At 41.2% G+C, this 21044-nt stretch overlaps 1 protein-coding gene across 9 annotated transcripts in view; it reads left to right on the top strand.

Moving 5' to 3' along the window:
• The first annotated feature begins 2343 nt into the window (after positions 1–2343).
• The window catches only part of LOC102776690 (peripheral plasma membrane protein CASK-like), a 48799-nt gene continuing 30098 nt past the window's right edge, over positions 2344–21044 (top strand). For 5 of the 9 annotated variants that reach the window (XM_006795674.3, XM_006795668.3, XM_087836539.1 and 2 more), the window contains exons 1-2: positions 2344–3477; positions 18745–18857. In XM_006795674.3, the coding sequence (XP_006795737.1) occupies positions 3413–3477; positions 18745–18857 (178 nt within the window). In that variant the 5' untranslated portion in view covers positions 2344–3412. The remainder of the gene's footprint in view (positions 3478–18744; positions 18858–21044) is intronic. The other 4 variants (XM_006795675.3, XM_006795670.3, XM_006795672.3 and 1 more) reach the window with 1 other exon arrangement.

Raw genomic sequence — 21044 nt, 5'->3', positions numbered from 1 at the left:
GCACTAATTCAGCTGACTGATGTCCCACTTTTTCTGCGCTGAAGCATCCTCCTTCATATCTTTTTTGGCATGTTATTCTCTACATTACACCTCGATGCCAAGAGGACCGAGCAGGATTGTAATACAATGTTATACAGCTGATTTGGTCTAAATTATTGATGATAAATCTATGTCAGCCTGGAGAAAAACAAAAGGTTCTCTGAAAAGCACAGCTAGTCAAAACGGTTTAACCAGTAGGACTGAAAATAATGTGTGCCAGGTACACATGAAATTTAAAGGTGAAGGTTATTTTTCTGTCAAAGCTATTAAGTGCAGGGCTGTCTCTCTGTGTGTATAGTGATGGTTTCAGGGAATTCATGCATGTCAGTGCAACCAGATGTATAGGAGTGTATAAGCGTATGTGCATTTTTCATGAACTGCCAGTTTCACATGCAACCACCATAAAAAATATCCCCCTCCTTGTTACTATGGAAACAGAGCTCTTGTCTTTTTGTCATGTGTGCCGTTTTCCCTTTCCTTTATCATTTTCCTATTCATCTCTCTCCTTTTATTGCATACTTTCCTTCCAGTCTCACTTTTTTCCCGAGCTGTGTGTGTGTGCATCAAATGGAGGGTTGTTCAGAAGCAGACAGTATGATGACCACATCAGCAGCCAATCGGATTATCAGTAGCTGCTGGTGGGCTTAAACCAATGGGGGAAGCTGGCAGGTGATGCTCGAGGAGAAAGGATGCAGCGGCATGGAAACCGCAGAGGGTGCCCTGTGAGAACAGCGCCCTCTAGAGGGAGGCTGGCCGTCTGAGTTCATTATTTTGCTTTAGTGAAGTACCTCACCCAAACGCTTTTATTTTTTCTTTTCAACCCTCAGCTGTAACCACTTTCATGCAAAGGTAATTTGTAATTGGAAAACATAGCTCTGCAATATATAAAACAAAACGTATCTTTGGAAAAAACAAAAACAAAAAAGACAAAAATAAAACGGGAGAATAAATAAGAGAAAATTCGCTTTTTAACTGTGATTCCACAGAAGGAAACACCCCCCCCCCCCCCCCCCCCCCAAAAAAAGAGGACATATCTCTCAAATATAAGTTTTAAAAATAAAGTTAAATATAAAATTTCTTCATATTTCCAAGAAGCCAGACTTTAAAAATGGTCTTAAATAATAGTTCTCCAGGCTTTTTTTTGGACCATGTCTGCCTTTGCACTCATTTTCAGTCTAGTCCTTGTACCGGACCATTTTCACAGGACTGTCTTTTGTTTGTTTGGTTTGATAAGCCGTTTGTTCCAATTTCTTCAGTTGAATGTATGAGAAACATCACATGCCTCTTAATAATAGTATTTTTGCAATCTGGAGGTTCCCAAAAAGCTCTTAGCTGAAAACTTGGCACATCTCAGCTGTGTCCCTGTTTTTTTGTTTGTTTTTTTGGAAACTGGACTAGTGGAGAACAAAAGAAATGGCAAAAAGGCGTCATAGACAAGCTCGTTACTATTGTACTAACTTTGCCTCATATACTTAGATATGCAGTAAATGACTGCATACATTTTCCAAATGATTTTTGCAGTTCTCTACGTCATATAAAATCCAGTGCAAATGGGGTGAATTAAGATTGACGTCTTTAATAAACGGGATTTGATGCCTTTTTTGCATCTTTGATTTGTTTTACAATAAAAGTGAAATTGGATTTTGTCAATTATTTATTAATTTATTCCCCTTTCCCCCTCATTTTCTCCTTGGAACGATATCTAGTTAGGGTATTCAAAATGGAGCGGTGGGAGACATAGGCCTTTTACCATCACCTCTAGGGGGCCTCTCCGCCCGTCTTTCCACACCTGAGGACACCTTACCTGCGTGTCTGCACCGGTTGAACCCGCACCTGCAAAAAGCTTACGCGAAAGTAGATAATCACGCGTTTATACTTGAACTACAGTGCTGAGGATGCCCATTTTGAACTGAAAAAAGCCTTTATTTTCGCTAGTCATCTAAATTCCACAGAGGAGAATTAGAGTACACATCAGTGGCACAATCTAGCGGTCACTGTCAGATTAATGAGATAATGCAAACGCTATGCTGTCCATCAGTTTTGCTGAGAAACCTCCCGAAAGACCCATGGGAATTTGGGAAACACTGAGGACAGCAGTCACCCACACTTAGACAGCGATTGTGAAGTATACGGTTTTAATCCCGTCGCTGGCAGCCAGGGTGTGGGGCGTGAGTCCTTAGTGGCAGATGAGATTTATGGAGAAATAAACTGTTCGAAATGATGGAGAGAAGAAGAAGGGAAAAGGTGGTGGTGGGGGGCTGACGTAAGGTGATGAGGTTTGGACGGTCGACGCCTGCGCGGGATACACTGAATGCAACGGTTGGAGAAGAGATTAAGGAAACTGCGCCTAAATCGGACCCCACAAAACGCCATCTTGGCTCGAGCGACGCAAGGAAAAAGACGGGAATCCGGGGCCCGCTTTCCCTGGCCATTTCGGCTCCGGTCGGAACAGTTTCCCGGGCGATAGACAGGGAGGGAGGAGCCGGGCATTTCTGGAAGTCGGAGAAACAACCAGTCAAAGCCAGCCAGCCTGCATCTGATCCAGCGAAAGAACTGGAGCAGCGGCGGACGTCGGCTCGGCTGTGCTGGAAGACGACATTAATTGAACACCCTCGAGCACAGACGGCGCGTGTAGCAGCAGGAGCAGTCGTGGACATGAATGTGAAGGTCTTCCATTTGGGCTCGGGAAGCTGAAGCGTATTGTATCCCGCTCACGTTACGTTTTTTTTCCCCCTTCCTCGCTGGGATAAGCTGTCTGTGATACACTGGGCGTGCACAGCGCAATAACGGAGGGAGCCAACCTGTGATTTCAGCGACGGCTAAGCTCACATTTAAACCCAGCTAGCAAACCAGTCTTCTTTTTTTTCCGAGAGTCTCGTTAGCTTGCGGCGAAGGGGAGCATCTTGGTGGGTAAGGGGAAGGCATCCGTTGGATGCTGCTGAGGGGGGACTCCTGTGCCCTGGCGACAAGCACCAGTAAAGATACAAACCCGAGGCATGCAAAGAGGGATGTTTTTCTGCACACGAGCGAGGAAATCTCCACGCCCCAGGGTCTGCTCTGTGGCTACTGTTTAGCTAGCTCGCTGGCTAGCCCTTCTACCAGGAGAGTAGCTCAGGAGAAGGTGGGGCCGCGGAGTGACAGCCTTGGACGCCAGCTAATGTGGCTAGCCGGCTAAGTTGGGCACACGTTCGTTTTTCCCCGTTTATCACATTGTGCCCGTGTGTGCGTGTTTGTGGGGTTTAAAAAATTTAAAGTGTGTGTGTGGACTGGCACAGCTGTAAGCCCATTCAGCAAGAAATTACGTTGTTATTGATCCCTTCGGAACCCGTGGTGTGGGTGGGATATCTTGAGGAGAGCATCCTCGTTTACCTGAATGACCATGGCGGACGACGACGTGCTGTTCGAGGATGTGTACGAGTTGTGCGAGGTGATTGGCAAGTAAGTACCTCGCGCACTGGCCTCTCATTTACCCACACAGGTACAACGCAGCTGCAGTAATTTGGCTGGGGTCTGTTTTTATATGCTGACCCGCACATTTTTAAGGTGGCAGTCCACTGAGAGAAGGGGGGTGGGAGAGTTAGTCGTCAATGTGTAGAGCCATACAAGCTTGTCATACAGTTTTGTTAAAGTCCTAATAGAAGTGAATAAACTAAAGTGATACTGGTCGCAGTTGTTAACAGTATGGCTGGGAATGTGCTCGGTGTTTTTGCTCTGTGCGTGCACTAATGCATTTATTCCAGCTGGCTGGGGATTGGGAATTCCTAATTGGATGATCGCCACACCTGGAATGTGAGCTCATAGACTGATTGGCCGGACACTTTAAGAATTTGTCATGTTGAGTTTTCAGTGGAAGGGGCACATTAAAAAACAATGTGGTGAAAAGTTTGGGGGGTGGGGACGGGATTGACAGCCCTGCCTACCAGTCAGTCCCCTCCCCCCTGCAAGCCTCCACTCTGTGGAGATCTGAGGGTCCATTACGGCTGTTGAGGGGAGGGGAGGCACAGACCCTCAGGCCTTTGGTTTTAATCCTGAAAGTTCTTGTTGCCTTGGTCACTAATTGGTGGGTGCTCCAGGACTACTGCCTTTTAAGGCTCAATAATGGACAATGTGGCGAACAGTGCATTTGATGTACTTGAATGGACGAGGGAAATAAATATGGGAAATTGAGAAAACTTGACTTGATCAGACCTAGATCACTCATTTTGTGTCTTCTATAGACTGTTACTGACTTGCCTCACACTACAGTTGTCAACCTACCTGTCACAGTTACAGCACAGCCTGCACAGAGTGCCTCATTTTCAGAGGTAAATGTATATGTGCACGTTGTCGTCATAACTGGGGTGTGACTCCCTGCAGCCAAAAGCAAACACTGAGGGAGTGCACCGAGCTGTTGTACAGGTATGGTCACACAGCGCAGACAGCTTATACAAAGAGCAGCAATAGTCGGGGTATATTTTAAGCTTTAGGGGGAAAAAGTGTATTGGCACCAAGAAGACCGTGAAATCCCACTTATCCAGCGAGCTCTTTTGTGAAACTGCGGTTGATAGATCAAGTGTGTTGAGTCCTGGCATCTTGGGATGTGTTGCGGGGGGTGGGTGGGGGATCATTTTTCCTCAGCTTAGAGCAAGGGGGAGTGGGGGGTGCTGAAGCTGATCAATGGAGACAAGTGGAGCTGGGAATGTGATGGCCCTGAGGCTAAGGATATAAATAATGCCAGCAGACATTGCAGCTCGCTGCCTTCTTCCACTCTGTTTTTTTACCTTATGTTTTATTGCCCACATTGCGATCGGTAGCCGAGCACGTGGCAAACGGCCAAGACTCGAGGATGCTAATTACAATTTCAGTTTTGGAAAAAGACAGCTGTCATAACAAAACGAGGTGACCTCATAACCAGTGCCCTGCGCAGCAAGTCCCAATGCATGTCACTTGCCTTTTCCACACTTTCCATTTTTCTTTTTGTTGGCATTTCATTAGGTTCAATAGAATGACAGCACCCTGTCAGTGAAGGACTCCTCCAGCCTCTCACTATGTTTTTTTCCCCCCTGTTTTTTCACCTCAGATTAAAATTCCAGGAAGTCTATTTTTGCTTTGAGTGGATGTCCGACTTATCTGTTCATCAGTGAGACAATCGTAGGCGAAATTCTTTGGAATAACACATCAGGTCACACGAGTGGAAGTACTGTGATGGAATGATGGAGTAATGGAATATTTTCCAGTGAATTATCAGTAATTAGTTTGTCTTTTGCTTCCTGACATGTAACAGAAGAGCTGGGATGGTGATTTGTCTCATTTAGTGATATTTGCTGTGCTGTATAGACACATGTCTTTTCAAGCTACGTAGATAAACCCTTAGATCTGGCCTGACACCTTTCAAACTAATATCGTTGTTGAAATCTTAAAGAATTTGAATGGGTAGCATTTGGAGCACTGGGATAGCTTAACCGTTCTATAATAATCTCCTCTAAATTCAGATTGTAAGGTCTTGTTGCAGGTTAGTTCTCCTGAAAGGCGGTTGGTTAGTTCCTGGAGGAAGGTTTTGTGTAAAGCTGTTGATAAAAATTCTGGGCTGTTAATCAGATCTTAATTTAATTTCAAATTTTTGGCTTTTAGCAACAAAAAAGATGAGAATCTGGAGAAAGCAGTCAGTCTTTTGTATTTATTTTTTTTAGTCTGCTCTCATTTAGTGTCGTTATAAAGAAAGTGGTGTTTTCACCCCTCCCTACAAACCACAGTTTAGTTCCGCTCTAGGCAAGATGGTGGAGAGAAAGAGAGAGCCTTTGGCCAGCACAGTCTATCCAAAAGAAGTAGAAGTCGTAAAATGTTTATGTATTCCAACCCATGGAAGGTTAATTAAAAGTTGACTGCAGCTTGATTTGTGTTACGATCTCCCCTTTGTGCTCAGTGTCACTGAAGTGCGCTAGTCTGATGCCACCTTGGCCTCTCGTTGCCCCTGTCTGCAACAACAGACATACCACCGTGGAAGCTGCAGGGACCAGTGTTTGCCCTTGGGAAAGAAAGGCCATAGCAGGGGTGGACACAAAAAAACCCCCTTGTTCCTAGGCTAGTTCTGGCCTTCATGCTGTATTTTGTCCATGTGTGGGCTATACATTGAAAATCACTGGCCAATCTGGGCCTAATTCCTGATCTAACACTGTGTCCCCCACCACACCCATTACTTCAGAAAAAAATATTATTTTTAACCTAACAATAAATAATAATTTTAAATACAGTTGATGAAAAAGGATTGCGATCGTGATGTTTTCCATAATCGAGCAGTTGACCTTGTATTATAATATTCCTGATGGTTGTGTAGCTGGGCTCAGTTGTAACCTGGACTTTTGTGCGTTGTTGCCGTGTGTGATTGCACAGAAAACTACTAAAATAAACTCCTTTTCCACCGGGATGGTCTACCTTCCTCCTGCTTCTCATTATTTTGGATGGAACGGTGTGCTTTTTCTTTTCTACAACACTGAGAGCTTCACAAGGGTTTAAAACTGCGAACCAAAGCACATGAACTCAAAATATTTGAACAAACCAGAGTCCTGATTTATCGGATTTGTAGATGCATGGAAACAAAAAAAGAGATGAATATGCTGGTGTAGCATTGCTATAAAGAGAAGCTATGATTGATTTTTACAATTCATGCATGTGTGTTCATGTGGTTGCTCTAGCCTTATTTCAGTAGAGCGAGGCCAGACAGGTCAGGTGTCAGCTGCACTTCAGATTACATTAAGTGAAAGGTGACACAGCGTGTTGACCTGGCACAGGCAGTTCTACCCTGCTTTTTATGCGCTCTTTATTTGTAATTTACATAGTAAACATGCTATGAGCATATTGCAGTAACGGCAGGCCTGCTTTTCACATAGCTGAAGCATCAGCAATGAACTGAGGAAATTTAATCCCTTTCTGTCTGTAATGATTCTGTTTGAATAGGACTGAAGTTGTTGAAGCACTATTGGAGTCACAGTGCTCTTTATTTCAGCCCTGGGGTGCTCATTAGGTCCAAGGATATTGGGATGTGCGACTCACTCTGAACCAATGAAGTGATCAGTCCTCTGGCTTATTCTGAGTGAGATAATTAAATTGCTTGGGCGACATTTAGATCTTCCATTTTCATTGATTGTTTTATCATTTTTTTGTGGTGTAATGTTGCTTTCTCCCCAGATAGATGCAACATTTGGCATACAAATGTTAGACAGGATGCTTTGCTGCTGGAATGCCAAATTGTTTCATTATTAGGATGCTTTAGTTTGAAGTACGTAAAATGGGCTGTCACCTGGGTGAGTTCAGTCAGGTTTAACTAACAAAACTGATCAGGCACAGGTAACATTAATCCACTTTCAGTCAGAAATCACTGTAACTCATTTGTGTCAAATGTGTGTGTTTTAACCAGTCCATCCCTCAAGAAGACGTATCAGAAAATAATTTAAAACATCTGGGACTGTACATTAGGTGTGTCATGATAACGACAATATTTAAAGGTGAAATATTGGTATTATGTCATAATGTGCACATTATAATAGCAAATAAGCGTGTGATTGTTCTTTTTTGTTTGCCTTTGTACACTTGTGTTGTGTAAATAATATGTTGTAATATATACATTGCTTGTACATGTTTTTCTGAATGGTATTTATCCATAAAAACAAGCAGACTACTTTAAGAAAAGTCTAAAATTTGTCTGCAGTCAAGTAAGTGTGTAGGAAAACATGCACAAAATGTAAGGCAGACATGGATACAACAACTGGCTACTAAATCATAAGAAAGCCATATAAATGATATAGTAGCCACCACCAGTGCTGCTACTTGTGCAGCAACAACATTTATATTTACGAGAAAAGCTGGCAGTGATGTGATAATAAACGTGCACTTTGAGTTGCACAAAAAAAAAAGAGTAAAGCAACTGAATTAATTTTGTGCTCTATTAAAACTAAAATCAAAAACATGAATATATATTAGTTTCAATCAGTCTTTGTCAAAATGCTAAAAATTTGTAAATTACAGCCTTTATGATGAGGTTTTGGTGGAGATTTATTGAGAATTGGGACGTGTACATGACCTACCATGAAAGTTGTTTTTGCAGTTAATTTCTAATGCTCTTGCACAGAGTGGGTGATAATCCGGTCTTTAAGTCTGAGGTCATTAGCTGCGTCTGGGCCCAAACTCCACTGCAGGTCCCAAAGTCAAACGATCACTAAAGCATTACTGAGAGTTGAAAAACTGTCTAAATTCCTTCATCTTTAATGAAAAAGAGCAGTGTTGCTGCTTTACCAGGTGCAGCGATTAAGTTTAACTTTCAGGCATCCATGAAAACAGAATTTATTAAATTTAATGGAGTTAGAAGTTAGCAGGGTGTTAGCTCGCTAGCGTCCATCTAAATATAATATACCATGTTCTGACAGAGATTTCTGAAAAAAATTAAACGTACAGCTCTGCTATCACTTCCAACATAAATTAAGATAGGAAAGTAAACAGCAGCGACGTTTGTAGGGTTACTGAAGTTGGACTAGCTGGTATATAATGATGTGCTACATGATCGCTCGCGACACAGCTATGTTAGCATAACATTAGCACAGTGAAGCTGGAGGACGAACAAACTTTTTTTCCAATCGATAAAAGCTGACGTGAGGGTTCCCGATGGTTAGGAACAAATGTAATCACATGGCAGGATGCTGTAAACGGACCAAACTTCAGTCAGGAGAACAAGTAAGATAATCCATCCACAATACGAGGTTGGTCATTAATGTACTGCTGCATGGGCTGGGCTGTAGTTGCATCCTAAGGTTTTAAAAACTGAGCTTTAAAATTATTAGCGGTAATAAAACCGAGAAGGCCGACAGTGATCACTGACTGTTTTTAGGGGCTTGTTGAGAGAAAATAGAACAAGTTACAAAGTATTAAAACATGTTTAAAGCACGATAGCCCTATTAAATGCAGGGTAGTTTGGACCTGGAAGCAGGATTCAGCACGTCATCACTTAAAGACCGGATAGCATCAAAGTTATATCACGACAGTTCAAGGAAATTTGTGAAAATGACACTTGTGATCATATAGAGTTAAAATAGAAAAATTGCAATCACTAATGTTTTATTTGTGATTGCATCTTGCAAGTTGCATTGTTTATTAAAACAAACAAAATGAAGGGAATTTTCCGAAGTTGTTGCCAGTTGAGCTGCCGTTCACCGATGACAGACTACTGCTGATTTGAAATGTGACTTTATTGCCACAAGATAGCAGTAGTAGCATTATGATGCAAAAGTAATGACTCATCTATATATGCAGTGACGCAGCACAAGCCAAATGTATGTATATTAAGTATAATGCAGTATGAGGAACTTAATCTTAAAGTGAACATGAAACACTACACACATAAAGGCTAATTTACACCATTGAGCCCTGCTCTCTAAAACTGACATAGATTTAACACCGTCTGTGTAGCAGAATTTAAGAAATAAGTGCTTACATTTTTTTAAAAGCATCATCTGTCAGTAGGGAACGTTACGCCACCGGGTTGGTTGGTTGGTTGCTGTCAATTGACTTACATTCGTTTAGTTTAACTAACTAGTAACAGAACCAATAACTCAGAGTTAATTATATGTCAGTTGGTGTAAATTAGTCATTATATATTTAGTGTTACATTAACATTAAAATTGAAACTCAAAAATATGTTCTACTGGCAGTTTTGTACCTCGGTTCAGGTTTTCTAAACAGCTATTTAAAGCCCTTCTTTACCACAGTGTAACTGCATCAGCAATTTCCATCCACCATTTGCTCTTCCTGTTATATGCAGTGTAACTACCGAGAGCTCCAGCGATACTTGGCAGAGTCATTCGATAACTTTTGGTTCACTGTGTTAACTCCTCCTTGTTATACTTGACAGTCTGTTTCTTTGTGGTGAAACAAGTTTGTTGTTTCCACCATTTGCAATATGCAAGAAAACTGTTCCTGCTAAGCATTGTGCTTAGTTGTTGAAGTAGATTCTAGATACTAAATCGTCATTGGAGGCTGACATGCAGCTGTCATTCTAAAACATGCTATTGCCCTACTGTTTGATGCCTGTGCCCTGATTTTGTTCAGGGACATGACTGAGAGATCTCCTGTGAAACACATACTGAAATCAAGACCTCAAATAACATACAAAGAAGTGAGAAACTGGGAAAATTGAATTAAAGTTAGCTTTTAAGTTTAAAGACATGCAGGTGATCAACCAAAGAATCCCTACTTTTAATGATTTCATTTTGTCATTGTGGAATAATTGAATACCATACACCTTTAATGATCTTCTCTGATCCACACAGTCACAAATATACATGTAGGCTCAAATGTATATACACACTTCTTTAAGTCTTTTAATAAGTGGTGCTGAAGGTTGTGCAAGATCTTAAATTGATAAGGCCAAGGCCTGTTAACTTCTTGTTGGTGATCATGATCATGACAGCTAGTAGTTTCTCTTTGCCAGCATCTGTTTGACAGCACTGGGCTGATTTTGAGAGAGGCCAAGAAACTCAGTAAACATGTAAGGAGGAGGAGATGTTCCAGACATTTGTTGATCGCTACCTGGTCCATGCATGTCTGAAGACTTTCTGTTACACTGGGAGAACGTGTCTTTGTTGTGGATTACGTGTTGTCTTTTTTTCCTTTTCTTTTCTGGCCTTATTTCATAGATACAGTGAGAGGAGAAGACCTGATCAAAGGGCCACGAGTCAGACACGCTCTCAGCTATATGGCATGTGGTCGCCTGCTTAACACACTGAGCTAAACCGACACCCTACGTTTTGTCTTTTTGACACTCATATTAAGCTCCTTTTCCATTACTACCTGCTCAGGTCGACTCGCCATGGTTCACCACGGTTTTAAAGGTTTTCCCTTAGGTCATGGTGTACCAGGTACTATTTTAGTACCTGTTGGCCGGAGTTCCAGACTGCAGTTAACCAATTATATGGTCAGTGGCATCACTGAATGAGTCATGAGAGTAGGGCTGCACGATTAATCGTTAGAAAATCGCGATCTCAATTCATACTTATGTGCGATCTCATTTCCAAATAACAACGATTAAAAAAAAAAACAAAACACAACAACAAATGACAACGATTGTACCGCATTTTGATCCGGGACGTAATCTGCATGAAAACAAGCGCTCACTCTTCCTGCTCAACAAATGACAAGGGCGGAGCCTTATACCACGTGATACAGAAGCTGGCTGCTTAAATTAGCAGGGAAAAAACAACGGAGAGCACGTCAGGGATGACGAGAAAGTGACAGGAGAAAATCCGTCCCGGTCAACCACCCAAACATCAATAACGGGAACCTTATACAGCGCTTCCCTATACCCGTCGAACTCCCGCAGGCACAAAGAAATTACGGAGGCTATTACTTATCACCTGACCAAAGATATGGCTCCCATCAACACTGTGCAAAACGAGGGATTTAAAAAATGATCAACACCCTAGACAAATGCTACACAGTGCCGTCCCGCAACTATTTTTCTATTGTTGCACTACCTGCTCTACACATGCAGTGTCGAGCAACGATGGAGACGGAATTTCAAGCAGTACAACATTTTGCGGCAACCACAAAACGTCAGACATTTGTTGTTTTTATTTTTATTTATTGTTTTTATGTTCAGTCTCAACTGTTACGAAATTGATGTGCAGTTAATAAGTGCAATAAATATTTATACTGGAAAAGAAAATCGTGAGAGAATTGTGATCTCAATTCTAAGCAAAAAAATTGTGATTCTCATTTTATGCAAAATCGTGCAGCCCTACATGAGAGTATCTCGTTCATGAAAATCAAAACTGTCATTTTTGACAGTTTTGATTGGGTGTTTTTGTAGCCATTTTTGAAATGGCTACAAAAACACCGTGGTCCCAGAGTCTGACGAAAAGCCACAGACAGAGCAGCAGGTATATCATCGCCTCGACGTACGCCATTATTGTCGTGTCGCATACTAATTATGCCATGGGACACTCTGCTGCGTTGCTATGATGACGGAGTGTCCCACCAACTGTAGGTGGTACATGAATTTAATGGAAAACCGCTTGATCCGAGTCGAGCCTTGGTGAGATGATCTGAGTAGGTAGTAATGGAAATGAGGCTTTAGAGAGGTGTTACATAGAGCTGCTTGATTTAGGTAAACACCAAAGGGTTGCTTTGCTCATTAACTGTAATCTTCATTGTTTAACACAATTATTCAATTTATTTTTAAGAAATACATCATACATTTGCCAGATTTATTGGTATGCCGGTCTTAATTTCATGCATAATATCAGTTTTATTTCAACTACCATTCCTGATGATAGATTGGCTGTAAAGGAAAAGGTGTGTGCTCTATTTATAACACACAAAATCTTCCAAAGAAAAATGACTGCAAACAAACTAATAATTTTGACCACGCTATCTGGATTCTGAGGCATGGAAAAGCCAGACTTATAATTAATATCTGTTTAATCACCTCGGCCACTAGTGATTTTTGGAAACTGGTTAGCATTGTCTGCACAATTAGGTTGTATTTAAGATGCTATTCTTGATATTATGTTTCCTTCTGTTTGTAAATGGGATTGTGGAGACTGCCTGTTCACATGGAAAACTCAGGGTTCAAGTGCACTGCAGCGTCCTATGCAAGACTTTGCTGCAGTTCCTGCTGGGATCAATAAGGCATCACATTACAGCGTCATCTTGCTTTTGTGGAGGAAACATTTCTAGAGAGAGGGTTTTTTTTTATGTGTTTGTTTGTTTTTCTTTGCCATTACAAAATCTTTTCTGCAATCTGCATAATGGGATATTTTTGCTAGATTGCAGCACGGCACATAAACTTTACCACACTATACACAGTATGTTGTTTTCATTCACTAGGGCACTTGTGGTCTCAACTTTCCTTTCCATGTGTAGTATATGCCCACACACAGATCAATAGTTGTGAATGGATGGTGCGAAGTTGAAGCTTTCTTTCAGACTACAAGACCAGACTCTACAGGGAGGTTTAAACAATCTTGGATTCTCTTCTGGCTTATGTAAAAGAGAGGATTTTCTGCCAAAGCTTTCAAGCCTCCTGAGGGTATGTGCGCTCTGAATTTCAGTTTTCAACCGGGTTGCTAATTTCCCTGCACATATTCAAAGGGTTGTTTTCCCGATTTGCATAAGGAAGCAGCTCTGGATTACTGCTCCTCAGACGTACACAGACTATCCTTGACAGAGCTCTGAACTTTGTTGAACTTGTTAAATTAAAGGCTTTGGACTTAAGCTCAGTTTGGGCAGTAGGGCAAATAGTTGTTGAAGAATTAGTTTTGTGGAATCACTTTAATGAACTTGCGTTTTCTCACTTGTGCACATCTGTTTAGAAATTATGAATAGAGTTCTGTGCATGCACGTAGGAGTCACCGCAGAGAATCACAATATATTTTGTATTTGATTCCACGTTTTTGAGCTTCCAATTATGTTTCTGCTATCACTGTTGAGCTAACCGTTGTGAATCATTAAAGAAGGTTATGGGGTGATGGTGAGATTCCATGCATGCAGCGGATGTTTAGAAAATGGCTAAGCTGTGTGTCTCTAATAATGTTTACTATGACGAGAGCAGATGATAAGTTTAAGTGTCCATTATGTTAAAAGTCAACACTGTCCAGCACCAGTTAGCACCCATCTGATAAACTCTGAGACTGAGACTTATGCTAGCGTCTTACCACAGGTAAAGGGTCAAACTGCTGTTCTAAGCAGTATTGGTCATGTGGAGTCTGCAGCTTACAGATGTGTCCTGCCTCTGCTTTAGAGAGAGGAAAGAGAATCATCTGAGAAGATATTTCACTCATGGCCAGTATGAATGTTAAAAATGCTCCTAACATCATTTCTTGGATTTACACAAAGCAGAGAGTTGAAATGAGCCAAAGAGCAGTCTGTAAAGACTGCCACTTCGAGCTAATGTTTGATGACTGCTGCTGTCGGATGTGAGCCATGTGTGGGAGTTTTGTATGAGCCCACTTAGCACAGCTGCGGTGATGTCAGTATGGCATGCGGCCTCACCGCTTCCCAGCATACACACGTCTGTGTTTCTGTCTTTGTGAGGACACAGAGTAAACCCACAGTAACACTGAGCGCCACCAAATTCTATCCTTGAATCTAATCGTGATCTTAAATGTTAGGTCAAATCTGAGCCTGTGAGTAGCGTTTTTTTGGTGTTGGAAAGCAGGTACCAGCCATAATGTCCTCACAGAGGAGATCTAAAACTCGAAATGGTCCTCACAAAGATGAATTTATAAGTACATATGCAATTTATGTCTTTTATAGTTACTTGGGCTCTTATAATGCCTCTGTAATGGCTCATGAACATGGTTGAATGGTCATTTAATTTTTTCTTCATGCCAAATGAGATGAATTACATTCTAATTTATCAAATTAATTGGCAGTCCCAGCCCCCTCTCTCACACAACGTGTAAAAATGGCCTAATTCAGGGGCTAATTCTCCATGCAGATTCTTGCATTTAAAGCCAAGATTACAAATGAGGTTGATGCATAAAATGGGGCCGATTGACCCTATCCCACATCATTGCTTAATGGTGGTAATGACTGTTATTGAAATACACTAGACCAGTGCCAAAATAGCCTTACCCTCACTGAATCATTTCACTGAAGTTGCCTAAACCTTCACCAGTCAGTTGCAGATATGGAACCAGAGACTAATTAGGTTACAACCATTGTGGAGAAAAATTGGGATTTTTTTTTTTCCACCATAGTAGCTAAATTCAACGGTACTACGGCATGGGCATGTATGTCATGGTAATTTTGGGCATGTTTGCCAGTGTTGGAACTTGAACCTTGAGTTTTCCATGTGAACAGCTGTTTCCACAATCCCATTTACAAACAGAAGGAAACTTAATACTAAGAATGGCATCTTAAATGCAACCAGTTTCCGAAATCACTAAAGAGGCCTAGATGACTAAACAGATTTTAATTACAATTTTGACTTTTCCACGCTTCAGAATCACGCTAGTGTGGTAAAAATTAATAGTTTGTTTGCAGTCATTTCTCTTGGGAAGATTTTGTGTGTTATAAATAGAGCACACGCCATTTTCTTCACAGCAGTGCTTTTTCACATTGGCCAATCTATCATCAATGTAATGGCAGTTGTAAAACTGATATCATGCATGAAATTAAGACCGGCATACCAATAAATCTGGCAAATGCATGATGTATTTGTTAACAAGAATTTGAATAATTGCATTAAATTATGAAGATTACAGTTAATGAGCAAAATAACCCTTTGGTGTTTACCTAAATCAAGCAGCTCTAGGTAACACCTCTCTAACACAATGTCAAAGAGACAGCACGTAAACCACAACAAAGGCAGACTCTACGGCCTGCTGTTTCTACAGAAAGTCTTAAACCATGAAGAGTTGTGCCTGATAAAGTAGTGACTCAATACAAAATTACTCTGTGGGTCGAAGCTACAGTGGTGGTCAGAAGTTTAAAAACACATGCCATGGGCATGAATGTCGTGGTAATTTGGGGCTTATAGTCATTTCTTTGAACGGTTCCTTTTCTAGTCTTGATTGATTGTTCAGCATACATCTTTAATGACTTCAAAAACACAAGAGTTGGATGCACAAGTTAGAATTTACTTTGTGTGTGGATTCGAGAAAATCCAGTGTCAAAAGTATAAATACAGGATACAGAAACCCCCACTAGTATTTGCTTAAATGCCTCTTAACAAGTTACACATCAAACAGATGCTTTTGGTGACAGTCAACAAACTTCTAGCATAATTCTGGCTGGATATTTGACCACTCTTCTTGACAGAGTTAGTAGAGTTCATTTAAATTGGTTGAATTCCTGGCTTATAAGCATCGATAAATTACATGCATACATTTCAATGGGGTGGAGATTGGGGGTTTGGGAAGGCCATTGTCCCTTAGCAAATGACAATGAGTTTAGTGCCAAGCATTTTACTAAAATACCAAGCATCAACCTATGCATCTGAAAAATTAAGGCTACATGGGGGATACAGGAAGTGCAGGGAGTTTTTCTTTCCCACTGTTGCCAATTGCCTACTCATAATGAGTCATCTGATTGTTGTTTTCTGTGTTACTGCAGGTCTTTAAAGCGCCTTGAGACAACGCAAGTTTTTATTTGACGCTATATAAATAAAAATGAACTGATTTTTGTGCTGGTGTAAACAGCAAGCGTTTGAATGGATTGAGAAATGGCTATTGTAGTATGTTAATTAGCCATGTGCTTGTATGGCTTGCTTGTTTGTCCTCCTGACATTAATTTCAGGTGAAAGCTTGCTTTAAAGACTAAACTGGATATGAATAATGAGCCAATCATGTGATCATTCATGGAGAATAATCAGAGAGAATTGCTGCAGCAGACAGACAGACAGACAGACACTCAAAGTGAAAACGATACCCATCTCGCTTTTGCAGCTGGTTAAGATTGCAGGGTTGGAACAGGGGTGTCAGAAGTCCCATCAAGCACTCAAGCAGCAACCCACACCTCCCACTTCCTAATGGGTAAACACAGCTGTTTCAGCACATCAACCCAAGGGCAAAGGTCGCTGAGACTGTCAGATCATCAACTGGATTCCTGCGCACCCTGATGAGAAGAGTGTTTTAAGAGTTCTCACAGTGTGCACATGCTGCCTGCATTTGTACGGGTTAGTCTTTACAGACTAACGTGAGAGCAAATATAGGTGCAGCTGCCATGCTCGGCACAGGAAGGGCATCGGCAGGCAACTTCATTCACTGATTCAGCTAAAGCAGTACCTGGTAACAGCTACCAATCAGGGCTTCATCAGATAGGTGTTGCTGTGGATGTGTGTGTAAGAGTGTGTGAGTGAGCAGAACTGTTTCCACCACTGAGGATTGCAGATCTGGGAGATGTAGAGACAGCTGTACCACAGCAGGGGTATGTGTGCGTCTGTAACTCTCAGTGGGCCCAGAGACAGAAAATGTCTTTACTTTCAGTGTCTGTTTTTACACAAAATGTTCCAGTTCCTACACGAACGTGACCTGCTGCTCGTATAGTCTCATCAGGAAAGCCGACAGGTGTCTAGGGTTACACCAATGTGTACACACTATAAAAGCAGTGTGTGTTGTGATGGTGGAAGCAAAATGACAGAAATGATGTAATTGTTCAAATACTTAAGGTTTCAATTTTTAATTATTTTTTTTAAAACCTATTATTATAATGATCTGTTCCCCAACTTCTCCTACATGTGTTGATCAATGTGGATGAAATTACTATATAAGCTGCCTAGGGTACCAGGATTATCAGCATATGTATAGCTTTGGGAATCATTTTTATAATGTTCAAATCCTTACAATTTCTATAAATGTGAAGTAGCTTATCTCGAAATGAACTGCAACATCTCGAGTACATGCTTACAGCAAAGATTTTTTTCTTTTTTCTTTTCCTTAAGACGGGTTGTAATCTGGATTGCAAAAGTAATAGATTATCTATGTTTTGTTGTTTACATAGCATCTTATTTAAAAAAACAAAACCTGGGCAGCCAAATACATAGAGCAGTTTGTTTGTTCTGTCCAGCAATGCTGTGATAAATTTCACAACTGATAAATTAACGTGCTTTTACTTTGAAAGTTCCTGTCTCATGTCTCCCTTTAGTCAGGGTGGTCTGCTGTTGGGATAGTTTTGGATATCATTTAGTGATCCTTCTCTTCTTCCACTCTCAATTAAACATCAAATAAACTTCACAGCGTGACAGGATCTAGCAGTGTTGTTTCTTTGAGATCCGCTGCTTGCTGAAGAGGCCACTTTGAGCAGAACTTGCAGCATTTAGAGAGCTGCTTGTGTTATGCTTACTTATTAGAGGCAGCTGTATGTGGCATGCATGTATTTTCAAATTCTTTCAAACTCTTGGTTCATTATAATCTTATATTTATTTTTATATTGTGATTAAACCATGAGAAAGAAGAGTAGGCTCTTTATACAGGTTCCTCTTAATAAGCTATTTAAACCCCTTGAAAAAGTGTTTTTGTTCCTTCTTCTCGTTCTTGTCCTCGCTATATCAGTACTTGATTAATTTGAGCACTCTTGACTGAGAAGTTATCAGGTGTACACTTTAACTTGTGTGCTACCACGCATACCAGTAGAAAGGTCATGCAGGATATGAATTTCTCAGCGTTAGTTTGCTGATAATTCTGTAGAGGCTTAACGCGTATGTAGGCAGATTGTTGAGTGAACAAATTTGTCATTTGAAATCTAAATCTGCTTTTTTCATATTAAATTGAAAATCTCAAGAAATGCTGCTCAAATCAGGAAATCTTGCCTTACTGCACATGTCAAGCTCCAAAGCAGCTATAAGAGGAAACACAAATTTGCAATATCTGCCACCTCCTTTCCCCCAAAATAAACTGTGTAGGGTAGGTCTCCCTAGCACAGGTCTCTATAATAAAGCTTTTATTTTAGCTTTTACAGCTGCGCTGCACCACACCGCTCTGTAATTCCCACTGGCACGAGCACGGAGACTACGAAGCGTAGCTAACCACCCACTGTAAATCCAGAATATTCCCAGAAACAACACTATGTCTGCCCACTGCCCAAGACTAGTGTGTGCCCATCATTATGTGTACATAGGTTTATGGCAGGCGCTCACTGAACTCAGGAGTCATGAAGTGAATGAAAGAAATGCATGCAGAGGCTTGTGTTTGTGTCTGTAGGTATCTGTGACTAACTCTAAACCTTTTTGTATTGCAGAGGTCCCTTCAGCGTGGTGAGGCGCTGCATCAACAGGGACACCGGCCAGCAGTTTGCTGTAAAGATTGTTGATGTGGCCAGCTTTACCTCCAGCCCTGGCCTCAGCACAGAAGGTGAGAAGCACAGCAGACCTGGATTGATCTGGGGCTGGCAGGTCACGTGTGCTGGTTTTTCACTTAAAGCACCAGATGGAAGGGGTTAACATAACCAGGGCAAGGGAGCGTCGCTATAGAGATTATTCAAGGAACCGCACTCTTTAACAGACCTAGAAGAGCTGTGTTCTGTGTAATGGGACCCCCCATGTTCTTGTGGGTTAAAACAAATATTGGGATTAAACTGCAAATGGAGGTTGGCTCAGACATCAAACACTGTGGCACTCACAGAGTGCATAATGGCCTCTCACATATAAATAAACAGGCCATAATGTTGCATACACTGCACCCAGATGAGTAATATCTTGGAACTGCATGTGTCGTGTGTTGGTTTAGGGTGCGATAGGCTCACATTTTGTGAGATGCTCCATGCATGCCTTGTCTCACCATGTGGGTTTGGGTTTTGTCATGCTGGGTTGTGTGTGTGTCAGGGTGGAGAGTGAGGGATTGAGACAAAATCACAGGTGTGTGTGTGTTGGTGGTAGTATTGGCATTCACTATGGGCCATCTGTGATGCCCCAGCCAGAGATTATTCTGGCAGCCAATAACAGCAGGAAAAGGAAATGACCCGAGGGAGGAGAAAGAGGGAAAAATCGGAGTGTTACACCAAGGTTTCCCAAGCCAGAACTTACACCCAGGTTATTTTTGTACTAATTGTATTCATCTGAAAACATAAACCACCCACATTTAAGAGTTTCTCTTACCTCAGAAATATTTCAAAGCATTTTTTTATTTTTATTTTTTAAATCTCTTGGGTCACTTCACACATGCTTCACCATGTGGTCGCTTTCACCAGGAATGGCACAAAAATGAGCAGACTTCCAAATGTGATGATAAAGATGTCGAATTCTTCCAATACGTTAAAGGTTGGGGCTTTGGTGCATGACTTGTTACAGAGGCTCTCGTGTCACATGGTGCATTTCTAGGAATGCCAACAATATTACATTGTATGCTTTTTCATATTGCGATAAACAGAGAGCAGCTCATTTCACAAATGTGGGGATTTACTGTGCTAGGCAGCAAGAGATCGTATCCGTAGCAGATATTGAGGGGAGGGTTTTAAGGGCTGTGGGTGGTTAATACTGTTAGATAGATGTCGGTATCAATAACAATTTAAAACAGCTTCAGTGTTTAAAATCATTTAAAGCACATTCAGAAAAGGCTGCGTGATAAACGTCCTTTTTTATTCTGTTAAAAAGTGCCGTACCATTGGAAAGCCTGTTTGTTTGGCCTTAAATGGTGCTACATTTGTAAGAAAAACGCATTTGTGTGTTGAGCAGCAGAGTTGAGTTTGTGGGTTGCGCCCATGAAAAAACAAATCTGGTCTTTCCTCTAAGATGACAACGCTCACCCTCACAGAGCGGGGTTTATCAGAGATACCTTCCAGGATTGGGAGTGGAGAGGATTGAAAGTCCTGCCTGCAGTCCTGATGACACTGTTGGAGAATGGGATGCGTCCCACAGCAGTGTGTGAATGGAGGACCAGCATAAAAATAAATAAAAATAATATTGTTAAATAAAGAAATTGTTAAAATGCCAACATGCCTTGTTTGCAATAAATTTTAGCAAACAACAGTAGCAGAATCAGGTATAAAGCACTGATAGAAAAGATTTGATGTTTTTCATGGGCGCATCTCACATACTAACCTTTTTTTTTTTTTTTAAATCATGCAGTCTGTCAAATGTTATACAATTCCAGAGTTTTCTGGTGTTTTTGCTTGATTAGACTTGAACTGTTAATTAATTTTTCAAGCTTTGCAGAGTAATTTTGTCTCTCAGCTAATTAGTTAATTGATCTTTGCGTTGCTATAAATGTTCAGGCTTTTACAGACCTGGTGATTATCAGTTGTTATCAGTGTGAGGATGACGGTTATACATTTGCCTCAGTTTGTCTATGTGGGTTACCATATAAAACAAATTACATAAACATTTGTTTGGATCATGGGACCAAGCGCCCTACAAGAAAACCAGTCACGCTAAGGTGAGACCCCAAAGAGTCGATCACAGTAAAAGTTTCACCTTAAATTTGGCAAACCTAAGCATTTTTATTTTTTTGACTTATGACTGAAAATCTGCAAGTCGGCCACTCGGAGTGGCAATGTGGAAAACTGGAGTGCAGCCAGAGTGATTTCATGAGACCACATACCTT

The sequence above is a fragment of the Neolamprologus brichardi genome, chromosome 23 (assembly GCF_056152115.1).
Source record: "Neolamprologus brichardi isolate AB-2024 chromosome 23, ASM5615211v1, whole genome shotgun sequence".
Taxonomy (NCBI): domain Eukaryota; kingdom Metazoa; phylum Chordata; class Actinopteri; order Cichliformes; family Cichlidae; genus Neolamprologus; species Neolamprologus brichardi.
This window is presented reverse-complemented; position numbering and strand designations above follow the sequence as displayed.